Source organism: Schistocerca americana, chromosome 5, assembly GCF_021461395.2.
Source record: "Schistocerca americana isolate TAMUIC-IGC-003095 chromosome 5, iqSchAmer2.1, whole genome shotgun sequence".
In the NCBI taxonomy this organism is placed as follows: Eukaryota; Metazoa; Arthropoda; class Insecta; order Orthoptera; family Acrididae; genus Schistocerca; species Schistocerca americana.
Genome location: NC_060123.1, coordinates 371285183 through 371301066, shown reverse-complemented (window position 1 = coordinate 371301066; position 15884 = coordinate 371285183). Strand labels below are relative to the sequence as shown.

The 15884-nt window shown below is 42.1% G+C and overlaps 1 protein-coding gene across 1 annotated transcript; it reads left to right on the top strand.

The window, feature by feature from the left end:
* The first annotated feature begins 6109 nt into the window (after nucleotides 1–6109).
* LOC124615712 (Krueppel-like factor 3) lies at nucleotides 6110–13059 on the top strand. The gene is made up of 4 exons (XM_047143764.1): nucleotides 6110–6344; nucleotides 8492–8716; nucleotides 9382–10210; nucleotides 11608–13059. Exons 1-4 carry the CDS (start codon nucleotides 6276–6278, stop codon nucleotides 11895–11897), a joined length of 1413 nt encoding a protein of 470 aa, XP_046999720.1. The 5' UTR covers nucleotides 6110–6275; the 3' UTR covers nucleotides 11898–13059.
* The last annotated feature ends 2825 nt before the right edge of the window (nucleotides 13060–15884 follow it).

The window sequence follows — 15884 nt, the reverse complement described above, 5'->3', positions numbered from 1 at the left end:
CTAATTCACGAATATAAATTTCCTGAGAAGACAACCCGGCAGGAGAGAGGATAGCCTGAATAACGTAAAAAGAAACGCTGCGTACGGTTAACTGCCGAAAAATGGTACTAAATAAGTTCATCCGGTCTTCTTAGTGGCTTCATGAATGACATTAAATAAAAATTTTTAAAAAGCAGAATACTTACTTATTTGGCTGCTATCAGTTGATGAAAACATTGTAGAGGTGTATACAGGGTCGCATAGGACAAAATCTACATGGATGACGTAATAGTCTTGGCCCATAGGACAAAGTCATATTCAGGGGCATGACAGGAACGATCATTCGAAGCAAAAATGTCGAGTAAACATGGGCTCTAAAATGCATATTTAAAGAGCTTTGGGAACTACTTCATCATCGATATTGTGAAACAAATCTCTTCTACTGCAACCTCTTTGCTTTCTATTTTTTTTGAAGAAATAATATGGACCGAAACAAGAAATAAAGCGTCCAGTAAACGTGGGTTCTAAAGTGTATACCTTAAGTGTTTCGCTGTTGTGAAACACATCTCTTCTACTGAACAATAGATCTTAAGGCAACCATTTTAGAGCCCATGCAACTTTATCTTGTTTTGGTTTGTATTACCTCCTACTAAAACATGGAAAGCAAAGAGTTTACAGTAGAAGGTATTCGTTTCACAGCTTCGAAGATAAAGAAGTTCTCACAGCTCTTAAGACAATTACGCACTTTAAAACCCATTTTAACGTGTGTGTGCGATTTTTTATTTTTTTAAATTTATTTTTATTTTTTTTATTTTATTTATTTATTTATTTTTGCTTCGAATGATCAGTCCTATCATATACCTGAACACAACTTTCCCCTATGGGCCAAGACTATTAAATCACCAATGTAGACTTCGTCCTATGGGGCATGACTTTTCCTGTACATATTCAGTATTTTCATCGATTTACGTGCTGATAAATGGTCACAGATCGTGTAATATCACATCGCTTTCGGCAGGAACGGGAGTTGTTCTGCTTTTGTAATAAATTAATACATTATTCGGTTTGTCCACAGGATTATTTTTTGCGTTATTAGCGAGTGATAAGACATCGACGATTTTCAACGCTGGCTCTTTTGTCGTATATATCGTTGAAGGAACCAATGAAATAAAAAAACTTACTTTTGTCTTGAAATCTAGTAGTCAGCAGACGTGTTTGACCAGAATGTCAGATTCTAAGTACAATAATGGTAAGTTATCAACGAAAAATTAATATAGGAAAAAATAAACTTTTGAGTTTGAATTTTAGATGTAGACTACATCATTTATTTTCGAGCGAAGCCCGATACTTGATCTAGATTCATACTTTAGCTAGCGTCGAATAATGTAACTGGACAAAGCGTCTTCTTGTTCTTGATTAACAGTCTTTCGATTGGTTGGCAGGTCTTCACCTGGATCTATTTAGAAACTAATTTCATCATTTAAGTATAATTAGACTCCAGCATTATGTATAGCTTTGTTTTGGAAATGCCTGTCGTGGTCTACATCTTTCCTTTTCATGTCTGCAGAGACGCATTTACAAGGCAGTGGTTGTTAACAGTCCACTTGTGTCCTCTTTGCTCTATTGCTCTCCTAAATGGCCCTTCATCGCCAGTTACTTGCAGGACTTTCTGGTTGGTGGTTTTTTCATTTCATTTTAACAGGCGTCTCGAGCACCGTACCTCAGATGCTTCAACAGTTTTCATTTCATTTTAACCTATTGTCCAGGTTCCACAGCCATACAGTACACTTCAAATGCAGATCTTAACAACCTTTTCCCTCACTTCAGTATTTTTGTCATTTGAAGAAAGCATTTTTCTTTATTTTTGAACATTGACTTTGCTTCTCTAATTATTTGTATTATAGCTTATTTGCTTTTTCCGCATTCAATTCGCTTATTTCCTACATATTTATTTGACGTTATTTGTTTTATTTTTTTTCCTTTAATTCTGATGTTTATTACTTCTGATTCCTTAGAGCACAAGCGTACCTTTGTTTTTTTCGAGTTACTTTCCATTTTGTAGTCAGTTCTTAGTACTGTACTGTATCTGATTTTTTGGAGATGCCTTTGACCTGGATCTACCACAGCTATGTCACTCGCAAACCTAAGCACCTATATTCGTTCTGATACTTGTACAGTCGTGCAGTATTCTTTGAACTCATTTATTGTGTGTTCTGTGTAGATGTTGAATAAGATACCTATAAAAATTCTAGTTACTGTTTGTGTATTTCTTGTCTTTACTCTAGCTGTTTGGTTTTTATATATAGTTCTTTAATTATTCTCCTGTCTAATTTAATCATCTTTAGAATTTCCGTTAGTTTGATCCATTTGACATTGTCGAATGCTTCCCTGCAGTCTAGGAAAGCTATGTTGACACAGTGTTTCAGGTGGACTGAAGGGAGGACATTAGACGTAGATGCATGTTTATGAAGCTGGAGTTAGTTTACCGAACAGACTGCAAGCCTGCAGTAACCAGCGGCTGCCTGTAGCGTGTACAGCAATGAAAGTAAAGTATATTTTATATTATAAATATCAGGACCAAAATGTATGTAAATCAAAGAACTCTGCATAAATGGGATCAATCGAATGAGATAGTGTGGTAGTTAAGATTCTGACCTCGCTTTATTTCAAAGCATCTTCAATAGTCAAATTTTTTTTCCTTCCTGCTTCATTCCCCATGTTCTTTCACAAATATTTACTCGATTTTTAGAAGATTGCACTTCACTGACGCTTGATACGTTTGTGTTTTCTTGTTGGGTAGATGCGCTTGCACCTCGTGTACCCGCACGGCACAAAAACAAATGCCGCCTGGTCTTGGACGCTTCCACGGTTCGCGCGGCTTCCCACATCGGAGGTTCGAGTCCTCCCTCGGGCATGGGTGTGTGTGTTGTCCTTAGCGTAAGGAAGTTTAGATTAAGTAGTGTGTAAGTCTGGGGACCGATAGTCTCACCAGTTTGGTCCCATAGGAACTTACTACCACCATCATAACCAAACACAAAAATATTTCCAGTGTCGATGAGGTGCAGTCTACTAAAAATCGAGCTCTACGTGCGAAATAACGTTAGGAATGAATAGGAAGCAAATGATCTGACCACTGAAGATGCTTTGAAATAAAGCGAAATGTGTATCATTTGCGTAAACATTTTACAGTCGCAAAAGACTGTATATAACTTAGATTACTTTTATAACTGCGACTGCGGAAAAAAGAGGTCTAAAAACAACAAGGACAACATGTATGCTTGTACACTGATCATTATGACCACCTACCCAATAGCCTGTATGTCCACCTTTGGCACGGATAACAGCGGCGATGCATCGTGGCGTGGAAGCAATGAGTCCTTGACAGATCGCTGCAGGAAGATGGCACCACATCTGCACAGACAAGTCACCTAATTCCCGTAAATTCTAGGGAGGGAAGGGGGGCGCGATAAGCTGTGACACCACGTTCAATCATATCCCAGACGTTTCCAGAATGAGATTTTCACTCTGCAGCGGAGTGTGCGCTGATATGAAACTTCCTGACGGATTAAAACTCTGTGCCGGACCGAGACGTGCTTGGGTAGCTCAGTTGGTAGAGCACTTGCCCGCGAAAGGCAAAGGTCCCGAGTTCGAGTCTCGGTCCGGCACACAGTTTTAAATCTGCCAGGAAGTTTCATATCCCAGACGTATTCGATCAGGTTGAAAAATGGTTCAAATGGCTTTGAGCACTATGGAACTTAACATCTGAGGTCATCAGTCCCCTAGAACTAAGAACTACTTAAACCTAACTAACCTAAGGACATCACACATATCCATGCCCGAGGCAGTATTCGAACCTGCGACCGTAGCGGTCGCGCGGTTCCAGACTGAAGAGCACAGCGGCCGGCCGATCAGGTTTATATCGGCGAGTTGGGGGCCTACACATCAATTGCAATGTGCTCCTCGAACCACACGACCACACTCCTGGCCTTGTGACAGGCCGTATTATCTTGTTGAAAAATGCCCCTGCTGTCGGAAAACGTTATCATCATGAAGGGTTGTACGTAGTCTGCAACCAGCGTGCGATACTCCTTGGCCGTCATGGTGCCTCGCACCAGCTCCACTGGACCCATGGATGTCCACGCGAATGTTCCCCAGAGCATCATTGTTGGTGACAGTGCCTAGATTGGAGTGTATAAATACTGGACTGTGTAAAACTTGGGACTTTGCACGGGTGCTGCTGAACGCGCAGTTGAGTGCCCCACAAACCTAACATCTCATCACCACGACGTCTTGACGTGGTTTCACCACGTGTTGAAGACACTCACCACAGTAGTCCTCGAACACCCGACAAGTCGTGCAGCTTCCGAAATGCCAGTAGCGAGCCTCCGGGCCATCGGAATCCGCCCTCGGTCAGACTCTGATAGATCGCGCTCCTTCCCCATTCTACACACCGTGATCAAGCTTAATGCAGCGTGCTTGTGTCTCGACTAGCAGTGGTTGTTCGCCAGGTGGTGCTGCAGCCGAGAAGCCCGCCATGTGTGCGTGAGGTGCGCTTATTTGTGTGTATGAATGGTATTGTTTCCCTTTTGCTGATAAGAGCTATGGCCGAAAGCTTTGTGTAAGTGTCTACTAACTGTCGCTGTCGGCAACGGCACTTTACACAGCAAGGAAAGAAAGTAAGCAGAAGAGAAACAAATTGACAGCCGGTATAGCGAAGATGCAGGCCGCAAATGCGAAAATCCACTGATAAAAGCGGTTTTGCCAAAGAGCACGTTGTGGTCCTGCGGCTGGAAACGAGAATCTCAGGAACGGCGAAGCTGGTCGACTGTTGGCGTACTGCCCGCGATGGGAAATGGTTGAAGGATGGTGAAATAACGAGTTGGCGGCATGGTATTGGACGAGCACGTTTCATCACAAAGCGTAGAGGTCGCGGTATCACCCGCTGTGTAATCCAGGATAGGCAGAGACCAGTGGCAGATCTGAGGACAGAGTACAATACCGGTGCAAGAACAATTGTTTCTGAGCATACCGTTTAAAGTTCTTTGTGGAAATGGAGCTCCACATCACACGACCCCTGCGTGTTCCTGTGTTGACCAACGACATCGTCAGTTGGGCGAATGGCTACACGAAACATGCACTGCGCCAAAGATGCAAAACTGTGCAAAATTATGCTATGGGGCACACTGAGTTGGCTTCAATGGGATCTGTGGTGGTAAACGAAGGCATTTTGACAGCAGTAAACTACATGAACATTATTGCGGACCAGCTGCATCGGTTCATGCTTGAAGTCTGCCTAGCAGCGTGACTGTTCGTGTTGCAAGGTCAGAATGGTGCTGCAGTGGTTTGAAAAGCATTATAGTGAACTCACATTGATGTCTTGGCCATCAAATATGCCTGATCTGTACCCATCGGAACACATATTGGGCGCCAGGAGCATTCCCGTAAACAACCATTCCGCAATTTGCGGGAATTTCTTGACCTGTGCTTAGACATGTGGTGCCACCTACTTCTGGAATCCTGCCAGAATCTCTGTTGCACTGTGTTTGAAAAGTGGAACAACACACTGTTAAACAGGTGGTCACAATGTTTTGGCTCCTCAGTGTACATTCTGCGTGTGTATATTTGAGCTATTTATTTCAATTGTGTTAAAATTAAAAATCTTATATCATTGTGGAATGCTCCCTGGGTGAGTAAATGAAATAAAAAATAAAAACAGACTTCTTTAGTGATACTGCGAAGGTCTAAGATAGCTTAGTTCAGCGTCTGTCTTCTCGGAAGCTTGGACAAATCGTAACGTGGTCGGTAATACGGTAAACGCGCGCTTCCGAGCACGGCAGAAGGCACGGCGTGGGCGGATCGCATCGGCGCCGGAAGCGAGCGGCCCGGGTGCTGCCGCAGGCGCGCAGTCGATAGTGGTGACGCGCGCTGACGCCGCCCGGTGACGTCACGATCACGGCTCGGGGCGCGGCGGTCAGCCAGTGTGCACGTGAACAGCACGCCGGTGTTCACGCGCTGGCTGCGTGCTCCGGCGCGCTCTCATTGGCCGGCCGGGCCGAGCCCCCGCGCGCCATTGGCCCGCGCCTCCCGCCCCAATACGAGCGTCTGTGCGGCCGCCCGGCCCCGGTACACACCCGCGGCCCGTTCGCAATAACACGCTGGCCGTCGGGCCCGCGACCCTCAGTCCGCTGTTTCGTTTGGGATTCGATGGTTGAGAAGCTCGTGAGAACCACTAGTTAGACACACTGAGTGATTGAAAGCGCTAGATTTTTTTTTTACATTCCTCGTCGCAAAGCGGGATGGAAGGATCGTCCAGTATGGTCCTCTCTCCGCCCACAACTCCACCACCACCGCCGCAGCAGCGGAATGTAAGTAAAATTAAGTTTTGAACTGTTTTCACTACTTACGTTGGCTTTTCTTTGTTGCTGGTACGTTCGTCACTTCTGAGCGCGGTTTACTGGTGATTGTCGGTAATTTCTGAACTTTTCATTGTTTTCAGTTCAGTTTGCGTTTCTATAATTAGTCAGATGTGACGAATTGAGTGTAAGTTGCGGCTTAAGAAAATGTTTTCCAGGCAGACATTCTAAACAAATCTAACACAAATTTTTGTTTGTCCCGAAAAAATTACTTTTCGTGATCAAATGTTCTGATCACTTTTCAGTGATACTGTTTCATGTTGTAGCATCTTAATTCATTTCGTCTCAACGATCCATTTCTTTTCAGTGAATCCAGTTAACTTTGGTAAAAAATTAATGTTCTGTGAGGTTCGTTCTTTCCTTTGTATTATTTAAATTGGGGAAGTTTTGCTTCTGTAGTTAGCTGTGCAAAAATTCTCTTAGTTAAACTTTCCATTGTTAACACGTTCCTGGTCCTCGGAAGAAGTTAGTAACAGCGAAGGGCAAAATTGTTAAAAGTCGTCATAGTTTGAGTGCTGTAACGGTTAGTCACGACATTTTTGTGTCACTATCGATAAGGAAGTTGTGTTGTTGAGTTTTAAGTTCTGGAGGCCGGATTTTTGTCAGTGGATTTTCGGAGATTTTTTTGTCCGTACTAAAGAGGAATATCGAGCGTTCGTCTGGTGTGGAGAGAGCAAAGGCGTCCCGGGGAAAGCTGGACGGCACGGGTTGCGTCATGCAGGGGCAGCTGTGCACGGCTCAATCACGGCGCTGTCAGCTGGTGTTCACGTGAACAGCGCGCTGTAAACAAAGCCGCGCGCTGGCCTTGAGCGGCCCGCGTGCGACGCGCTAAACCGATTTAGAAACACGCGACCCTGGAGATGGCTCAAATCCAGCCGCTGGACACTGCCTTTTTCTTTGTGCCTATGTTTCCCATAATCTGCCGCTAGAAGACAGCAGAGGTTGTCAGAAACCCCGTTCAGAGTTTCTGATCAGTGCGAAGCAGATGCTTTGGTTCTTTCGCATCATATTGCCAAACACTTACTTCGTTCATTATTCCATCGACAGAGCCATTTAAAGGCGGGGTTATAACGTCAGATCGGACAAGAATAAGAAAACAAATCAGAAGAACCACCCTGTTGTCGAGCTTAAATTTTGGGAAATGGAAGAAAACTTGAATCCTGATTCTAAAGTGACTAAAAACAATGATAGCCGTCTCGTGAGTGCACTCGTATTCTTATCGTTCATATCTTCACCAGATGAACATTTTCCTTTTCAAAGATCTAAAGGCACACATTTTGGCGGTCCAAAATTATTATAATGCTCTCGCTCTGACTGGAAAACTCAGTCGTTACGAAAACTCTTAACGAAAATGTGTATTTGAAGTTATGGATGTAGCGATTGGAATGTCTTTTTAAAACTAACCACGGTAATTCTAATCACGCACTCGACTGTGCGTATTGGGATTAGTACCATGACTGGGTGTTGTGAGATGTCCTTAGGTTAGTTAGGTTTAAGTAGTTCTAAAGTTCTAGGGGACTGATGACAAAGTCCCATAGTGCTCAGAGCCATTTTTTTGATTAGTACCTAGATTTTGCTTGTTGTTTCTCGGATGCTCATAATGCTAGCTAACAACCACTGGAAATTGAGCGCATTATAACAGAAAATACCTTTTAAGGAGATGTTAATTCGTAGTATTTGTTTTTGTCAAAACACATACGGCCCTTCTTCTAAAAAGAAAATTGCAAATCAGGGTAATAGTCTTAAGAAGGTAGAATGGAGTCACGACGTTAACACCAGTGTATTATAGTTTTCGTAGTTGAGATTCAAATGGAATTATCTTACTTGGAAAAATTAGTTTTACTCTAATAAGTTACGAAATAGTAGGGTGAGGAAAAGGAAAATTCTTCTGATATTCTGTATTTGGTTTTGGGGGTGGGGGGTCACATTCAGACTACCACTTCATTCGAATAATGTGTAGGCTAATATTGCGTTAATATGGGAGTCTGACACTGTAAAATTGTCTTAGGTAGTTCCTATATACTGCTACATACTGTATCCGCATATTCATAGAATGTGTTGCCCAACACGTCGACCTAAAATATTCCATCGATTTCCAGGCTGGCGCTGCCGCGGTGGATCTGCAGGCGGTGAGCTCGCTGCTGACTGCCAGCGCCGCCGTCGCCGGCTGCCGGAAGCGCAAGCTAATAGCAGCCTACGAGTTCAGTCAACAGATGTCACCACCTGCCTTACCCACACCACAACCATCAGACTCTGAAGGGGAGGAGGTGGCAATCACTGCTGACCTGCCACCTCGCAAGAGGGTCTGCAGACAGTATGCCACGGTGAGTCATCGATCCGCTTAACTGCTGCGAGTCTGTTCGCAGAAATATGGAGGAAAACGCCATAAAAATGGGTTGAATATGGATGATTTTATGAGGCCCAATATAATGGATTTCCCAATAAATGAGGATCCTTTTTCATTCCTCCTTCCACCCCCCCCCCCCCCCAATACTCGTGCGCCCAGTTAATTTTACATATAGCAAACATTGTGTTAGTAAAAAACCAGTGACGTATATGATGACATTTCATTCAATTTCAAAATGTTATACGCACATTAGGACGAAATATTATTATTCATTTGATATTGCAAATTCTCATTTTCCAACACAACAGTTGCAGTAAATGTGAACATTGCACTATTGTAATTTGTGACAAAATATCTTGAGAACAATAGATTGGTTGTCTAGTGCCAATGGGAGGAAAGTTTGTCAGATTACTGCCAGCAATTATCAGTCACACAAGGGGAATCTTGAGGATTGTAATTCATGAAGCTTTACATAATCTTCATTGTGTGAAGAAATATCTCGTCTACTTAAATGATTCATTATATAATTTATTGTCTTCCCTGGTTAGTACCGTTCTTACCCAATATTCAAAATGATCTTAGGGCATTCAGAGATAGACTTTGTGTATTTCACTGACAGCAGCATGTTTCTTTTCTGTGCAGCTTCTTCAAGCACCAACGCCCCCGAGGACACCGAGCCCGGAGGCCACTGCTGTGACTTCGATGCCAGTTTCTGTCATCATGAGGGCCAACAAGGATGGCACATGCTCACCACAGCCATTCGCTGCCACTGAAAAGACGGGAGGAGATAAATCCGTTGAGCCCGCACCTGTGACTGCAGACCCTTCGAAACTGCCACAGGAGAGGGAGGTCAATATCCTGAAGAGCCTGAAGTTCAAGATGAGCACCCGCAAGGAGGAGATCTTTGTGAACAGCAAGGACACTAATCGGGAGAGCAGTGTACCGGAACTGAAAATAACCTCTCCAGTACCTGCAAACTTGCCGTCTGCTGTCGTACCCCCTCGGCAGTCGCTGTCGCCACCTCCCGTGGTCTGTGGCCGGCAACAGCAGCAGCAGCGATCTCAGCTGAATCTCTCGGCGGCCGGGTGTGCTGTCCCGCCGTCCTCGCACAGTATTAGCAGCGGTCACCAGCCGGTGCCCATTGCACCCAAGCCAGTGGCACCTCGCACGGCAGGTGCCCAGGCAGTCATCTTGGCGGGAGGCGCACTCATCCCGGTGTCGCCACGTGCGCTGACGCTGTTGCACGTGGCGCCACCCTCTGCCACTGGTGGTCCCGCTAGGGGCAGCGCACCGGCCTCCACCCCTGCAACGGCGGCGCCCATCGTCCTACTGGCTGCTCCGCCGCCTGCTGAAGAGCCCGTCCAGGCCCCGGTAGACACGCGCCGCAGGGTCTACGAGTGCAACTTCGAAGGTTGCAACAAGAACTACTTCAAGTCATCGCACCTCAAGGCCCACATGAGAACTCACACAGGTGAGCTCAAATACATCTCCTATAATTAATTGTACCAAGTAGACTATGCTGGCTGAGTTAAGGCTGTATTTCCTTCTATCCTTCCCTTTTGCCATTACCATTTTCTGTACAATATTTAAACAGTGGATTTGACTATTCAAGAAATTGCAAATACTACGAACAGTGAATGGAATTAAACTAAGTCAGCTGGCTCACGATTTGACTTAATTATCAGTCTCCTTGCAAATAGCCACTCTGAAAGGATTTTCTTTCATGTTTGGAAAATTTTGAAGCGCTTCCAGTAGGGGGTCATCTACAACAGCCCTTAATAAAAGAATTGTGTGTACCCGTTAAGGCACCAAATGTCATATTGTGGACTATTGTTATGTCACTGGGCTTAATGTTAGACTTGCAAGCAGTGCACAGGAAGAAAGATTTTTGGTAATGATGTGTATAGGCTTAAATTTCTTCCATTTTAGTTACTGCTTTATATGAAGCATATGGAACACAGTAACATTTCCTTTACATATTTTGGATTTTTTTTTTAAATTTTGATGCTTAACTTTCCCATAGTTCAGATTTTTTTGTGTCCATACTGAAGTTGGATAAATGTGTGATCGTCTTCTACTGACAAACAAATCCTTGGCATCTTCTCTGTTTAATTTTACCTGGCAGTTGTCCCATTCCGAGGAGAGAAAATTTTACACATGAGGGTTGCGGCTGCTGCCTCCTCTTCAGTGAAATGATGCCAGTTTATTTACCATCTTCTGTCATTTCTTATCCCCTATTGGCAGGCTATCATGTAAAGTATATAGAAGTTAACATTGTTGTCATTTATATATATTCTTCAGCTGCTTGCTGTTTCCCATACATTTCAGTTTTTATATGTTTGCTACATGGTGGTGAAATGATTCTTAGGACAGAACTGGCAGAACACACCACTTGCTTATCCTGCACCTAGGGGTTTATTTTTTAAGTACTGCATTTCATTTTCCAGGCATTCTATGGGCTACTTTCATCCCTCCTCATCCTAAACTTATTTCAGCGTCCATACTACTGTTCAGTTTCTGCAAGAACACAAATCTCGTGACTGTTTGAATGTCATTGGAAGACTTAAGTGCATTCCAGTCAGATTAAGTATTTGAAACTTTCAAGACAGGGATTAACCAGATATTGTGCAACATGTGGTAACTCAAGGGTACTAAAAGCTTCCTTGCATGGAACATTACAGGAGTGGAGGAGAATGAATTAGAATAGTTTTGACAAAGACTTACTGCCTATATTTCTGTATTGTTGCTAGACTGTCTTTTATGGTGTCATCAATGAGTACCAAAGTGGAAATGAAGCAGAGCTTTGAAAGTAAACAGCTGGCAGATGGAATTATGGATCACTAATGTCTTTTTTTCTGTTGTCTGCAGGAGAGAAGCCCTTCGTGTGTGCGTGGGAACAGTGTGGCAGGCGCTTCTCACGTTCTGATGAGCTGTCGAGGCACAAACGGACTCATACTGGAGAGAAGCGCTTCCTGTGCTCGGTCTGCCAGCGGCGATTCATGCGGTCAGATCACCTGACGAAGCACGTGAAGAGGCACGCGCGGGATGTGACAGCAAACAGCACGCCGAGGCCTACTGCTACCACTGTCGGGCTGCTGCCGCCGGGAGCCGCGCCACTGCAGTTGAGCGTGCTGCAAGCGATTGCGCAGCAAGTGTGATTGCCCAAATGTTCCTTGCCATAAGACATGGGGGCAAATACTGCAAAAGACTGTTTAGAAACCTGCATATCAAAAGAACGTTTGTGAAGACAGATGAATGACCATGTGGCATGCCACATTCTCTGTAGATCTCTGGATTTCTGCCATTGTATTTTCCTCAACCTGCCAACTGCTTTACATTGGTTATCAAATTAATTTTGCTCTCGGAAAATCGTAATCTAGAGTACCTGATTTTGATAATGAAGTGGGCTGCTTGCACTAGTTTAGATTTCAGAGGCACAAAAATGTATTAGTTTTACTTCAATTTATCCAGAGTAGGAAAAATAATTATTGATTTGTCAGAATAGTTAATGCTAAATTGTTTCATTTGTGGATGTCAGGAACTGAACGTATTGTCTAATTTGTTTCTGGGTTAAACTGATCTAGTAAATAGTAACTAGATTCATTTTGTTTTTATTACCATTGGCTTTATTGAGGTTAAGCTTAAATTTGATTTAAACACTGAAGCATTCCAAGCTGTAAGAATTTTGTTCCTAAATTTGCCAAGAAGTAGTAGTAATTTGTTGTTGGTTTTCAAAGGTTGAAAGGAAAACTGCATCCACCACCATACACTTATTGGAGAAATTTCAATATTGTTGTTCTCAATTTTCATATGTGGCTTGTATCTTTAACAGTTGGTGGTGTACGAGAAATTTCTAAGGAAGTTTCCTGCTGCAATTGCTGTAAAACAAAACACAGGGGCAATTATTTCATTTCATTTAATGTGCAGTTCCTTATTTGTTTAGTTTTCTCTGCAGAATTTAGTAAGGGAGTGGTATGCAGGTATTACGTACTGGACTTTTTTTTCCTACCAAAGCATAGTTGTGGACCCTTCTAATTGTGGGGGGTACCTTGACTGACTAAGCATTAAGCAATTTTCAGGTTTTAAAAAAGAACTGATACTGTGATCTAAGTACTGCAATAAAGTAGATATTTATTATATTTTTATTTTTAAAAGAAGTTTATACAACTATAACCATGACTGTTGAATTTGTACAAAAAAGATGGTATAAAAGAACTCTTTAAAAAGGAACATGAGGTTGTAATTTCTCATACTATATTGTAAATAATACATCACATTAATTTTGTGTACATTATATATTAAATATGTTAATATTTAAAATGACTTTTTTTCCCAAAGACAAGTTCTCCTCTTCCTCCTCAGATTACTGAGTTAAATGCTAGTATTCAGTAAAATTCTTTCCATGAATTTAAAATCCCAAGTTGATGAGTCTCATAGCATTTGTGAATAAGAACTCTACAATAAGAGTGATATGATCATTTGAATTGTTGAGAAATAAATTGGAGTACACAATGATACTGGCACACAGATGAGAACCATGTTTGGGCTTTAAAACAGCTGTGTGTGTGTGTGTGTGTGTGTGTGTGTGTGTGTGTGTGTGTGGCAGGGTCACCTGAATTCCTGTAAGAGTTAATTACAAAAATAGAAATGTATTGAGTTGTCCTGGTATTTAGTGTGGCACTTCCTGCTTTTGCTTATTTTTAATTGAAAATACTGGGACTTAGACTTTACAATTTAGATTGTAATATCAGAGTCCATGACAAAGGTCTGTGGAAGTACAGTTGAATATAGTAAGTATGAGGTGAGTCAAAGGTTTTCCACTGAAATTTTTCCAAGAGCAAGCAAGATTCAAAACTTGTCACTTTGAATACAACTGATTTGGTGAGTCAGGAAAAATATGCCAAAGAGTTAAATTTAATGAATACACAAAGTTTACTGTATTTCAAAATATTGATAGTTACATACTTACTATTTTCAAGGTGGATTGCTTTGGTACGTAAACAGCAATACAGCAATCATATTTCAAAAGCATGTGCAAAGTAAATCTTACATTTTTAATATGAATGCCACCTAGTTGAATGTGAAATAACATTCTCATATGGTGAAATTCACTATATTCAACGTGCTATAAAATAAAGCTAGGAACTATTCACAAAAATAATTTATGCATAGTCCCATAAAGTTAAACTGAAACTGGAAATTAAAAATCTGAAATGCAACAAGAAGACAGAACGACTGAGGAAGTACTTAGAACAAGGAAATAAATCTGAAAAAAAAAAAAATTGCTTATCCAGTTCAACATGAATCCAACTATAATATCTTATTAGGAAGCAGAATTTCACATCTGTTCACATTTATTGATTGATTGCATTACTTTCATGATCTCAACTTTGTTAGTACCAGCTACATTAACGGAAGGTGTACAAAACGTTTTGAAAGCTAAATTTTTTTGTTTTCATTAAGTAGAATTTGGGCTAGGGCCTATAATTAGACTAGATAAATGTGGGGAATTTCCCAAAACCACTCTCAAAGTGACTGGTGGAATCAGCTTATGCAGCATAGAAGCACATCAAGATGATCCCCTTGTTTCCAGTATTTTTTTACTTATTTTGCATCTTACCAATTGGTTTGTACCTTTGTGAAAGCATGTGGCACTGTGTTGCACCCACAGACTATGAGAAATTCCCAATCCTGGAGATCAAAAAAAATTTCTCCCTTGAAATTTCACTCTTTTTTTCCAGTATTAGTGGAGAAAACGATATTTTCTTTTTTCGAATGTTGTGTTTGGGACTAAGTGTAGGTGCACACGGTTACAATACTCTATGGGTGTGTCTTTTTGAGCGCACTACAATAGCTCTCTAATGTAAAACTGAATATAGAATCTGCAAACTTCAGCTATTTTCTCTATTTTCTTCTTCCACAGACAAAAAGTAAACTGTTGTGATTCCGTTGCGCATCAAAAGCAGGGGGCGTCGTTTGGAAACTGTGGCAGGTTTGCAACCTGTATGTTTCTGTCTTGGAAATCGGCGATGTAAATTGTGCGAAAGTGTGTCAGACGGCTCCTGTGTACTCGGTAAGGGCTTAACGAGAAAGCGGCATAGCAAGCACTGAAGTCATTATTTCGACGCGATCCTGTGAAGGTGCGTATCCATCTTGACTGCAGATCAGCGCTGAGGCCGCAGTCGCACCAAGGATTCGGAATATTTTCCCGTGAACAGTGACAGTGAAGAAAACCCAAGAAATGTATTGGCAGCTAAAGCTGCTGTGTTTCTCGTCGCGGTCAGTATAGTAAAATCTACAATGTAGTCGAGTCGCATACAATTATAGCAGGAAATTGGAGAGAATGAAATATTTGTGGAACCATTGAGGTGTCGTAACAAAAATTGCACGTGGTACTACGATAAATGGCGTGTATTTTGCTGCTTGTTTTACAAGTCTAATGTTTTTTTGTCTAGAAAGAAATTGAAATATTTAACGTATTTTTAGACAGACCTTTGTAGTTTCCTTACGATGTTTGAGAACATTGAAGTGAGTATAGTGAGAAGATATGCAGTGACTTTTTGTTTACAGGGTGATTCAAAAAGAATACCACAACTTTAAAAATGTGTATTTAATGAAAGAAACATAATATAACCTTCTGTTATACATCATTACAAAGAGTATTTAAAAAGGTTTTTTTTCACTCAAAAACAAGTTCAGAGATGTTCAATATGGCCCCCTCCAGACACACGAGCAATATCAACCCGATACTCCAACTCGTTCCACACTCTCTGTAGCATATCAGGCGTAACAGTTTGGATAGCTGCTGTTATTTCTCGTTTCAAATCATCAATGGTGGCTGGGAGAGGTGGCCGAAACACCATATCCTTAACATACCCCCATAAGAAAAAATCCCAGGGGGTAAGATCAGGGCTTCTTGGAGGCCAGTGATGACGTGCTCTGTCACGGGCTGCCTGGCGGCCGATCCATCGCCTCGGGTAGTTGACGTTCAGGTAGTTACGGACAGATAAGTGCCAATGTGGTGGCGCTCCATCCTGCTGAAATATGAATTGTTGTGCTTCTTGTTCGAGCTGAGGGAACAGCCAATTCTCTAACATCTCCAGATACTGTAGTCCAGTTACAGTAGCACCTTCGAAGAAAAAGGG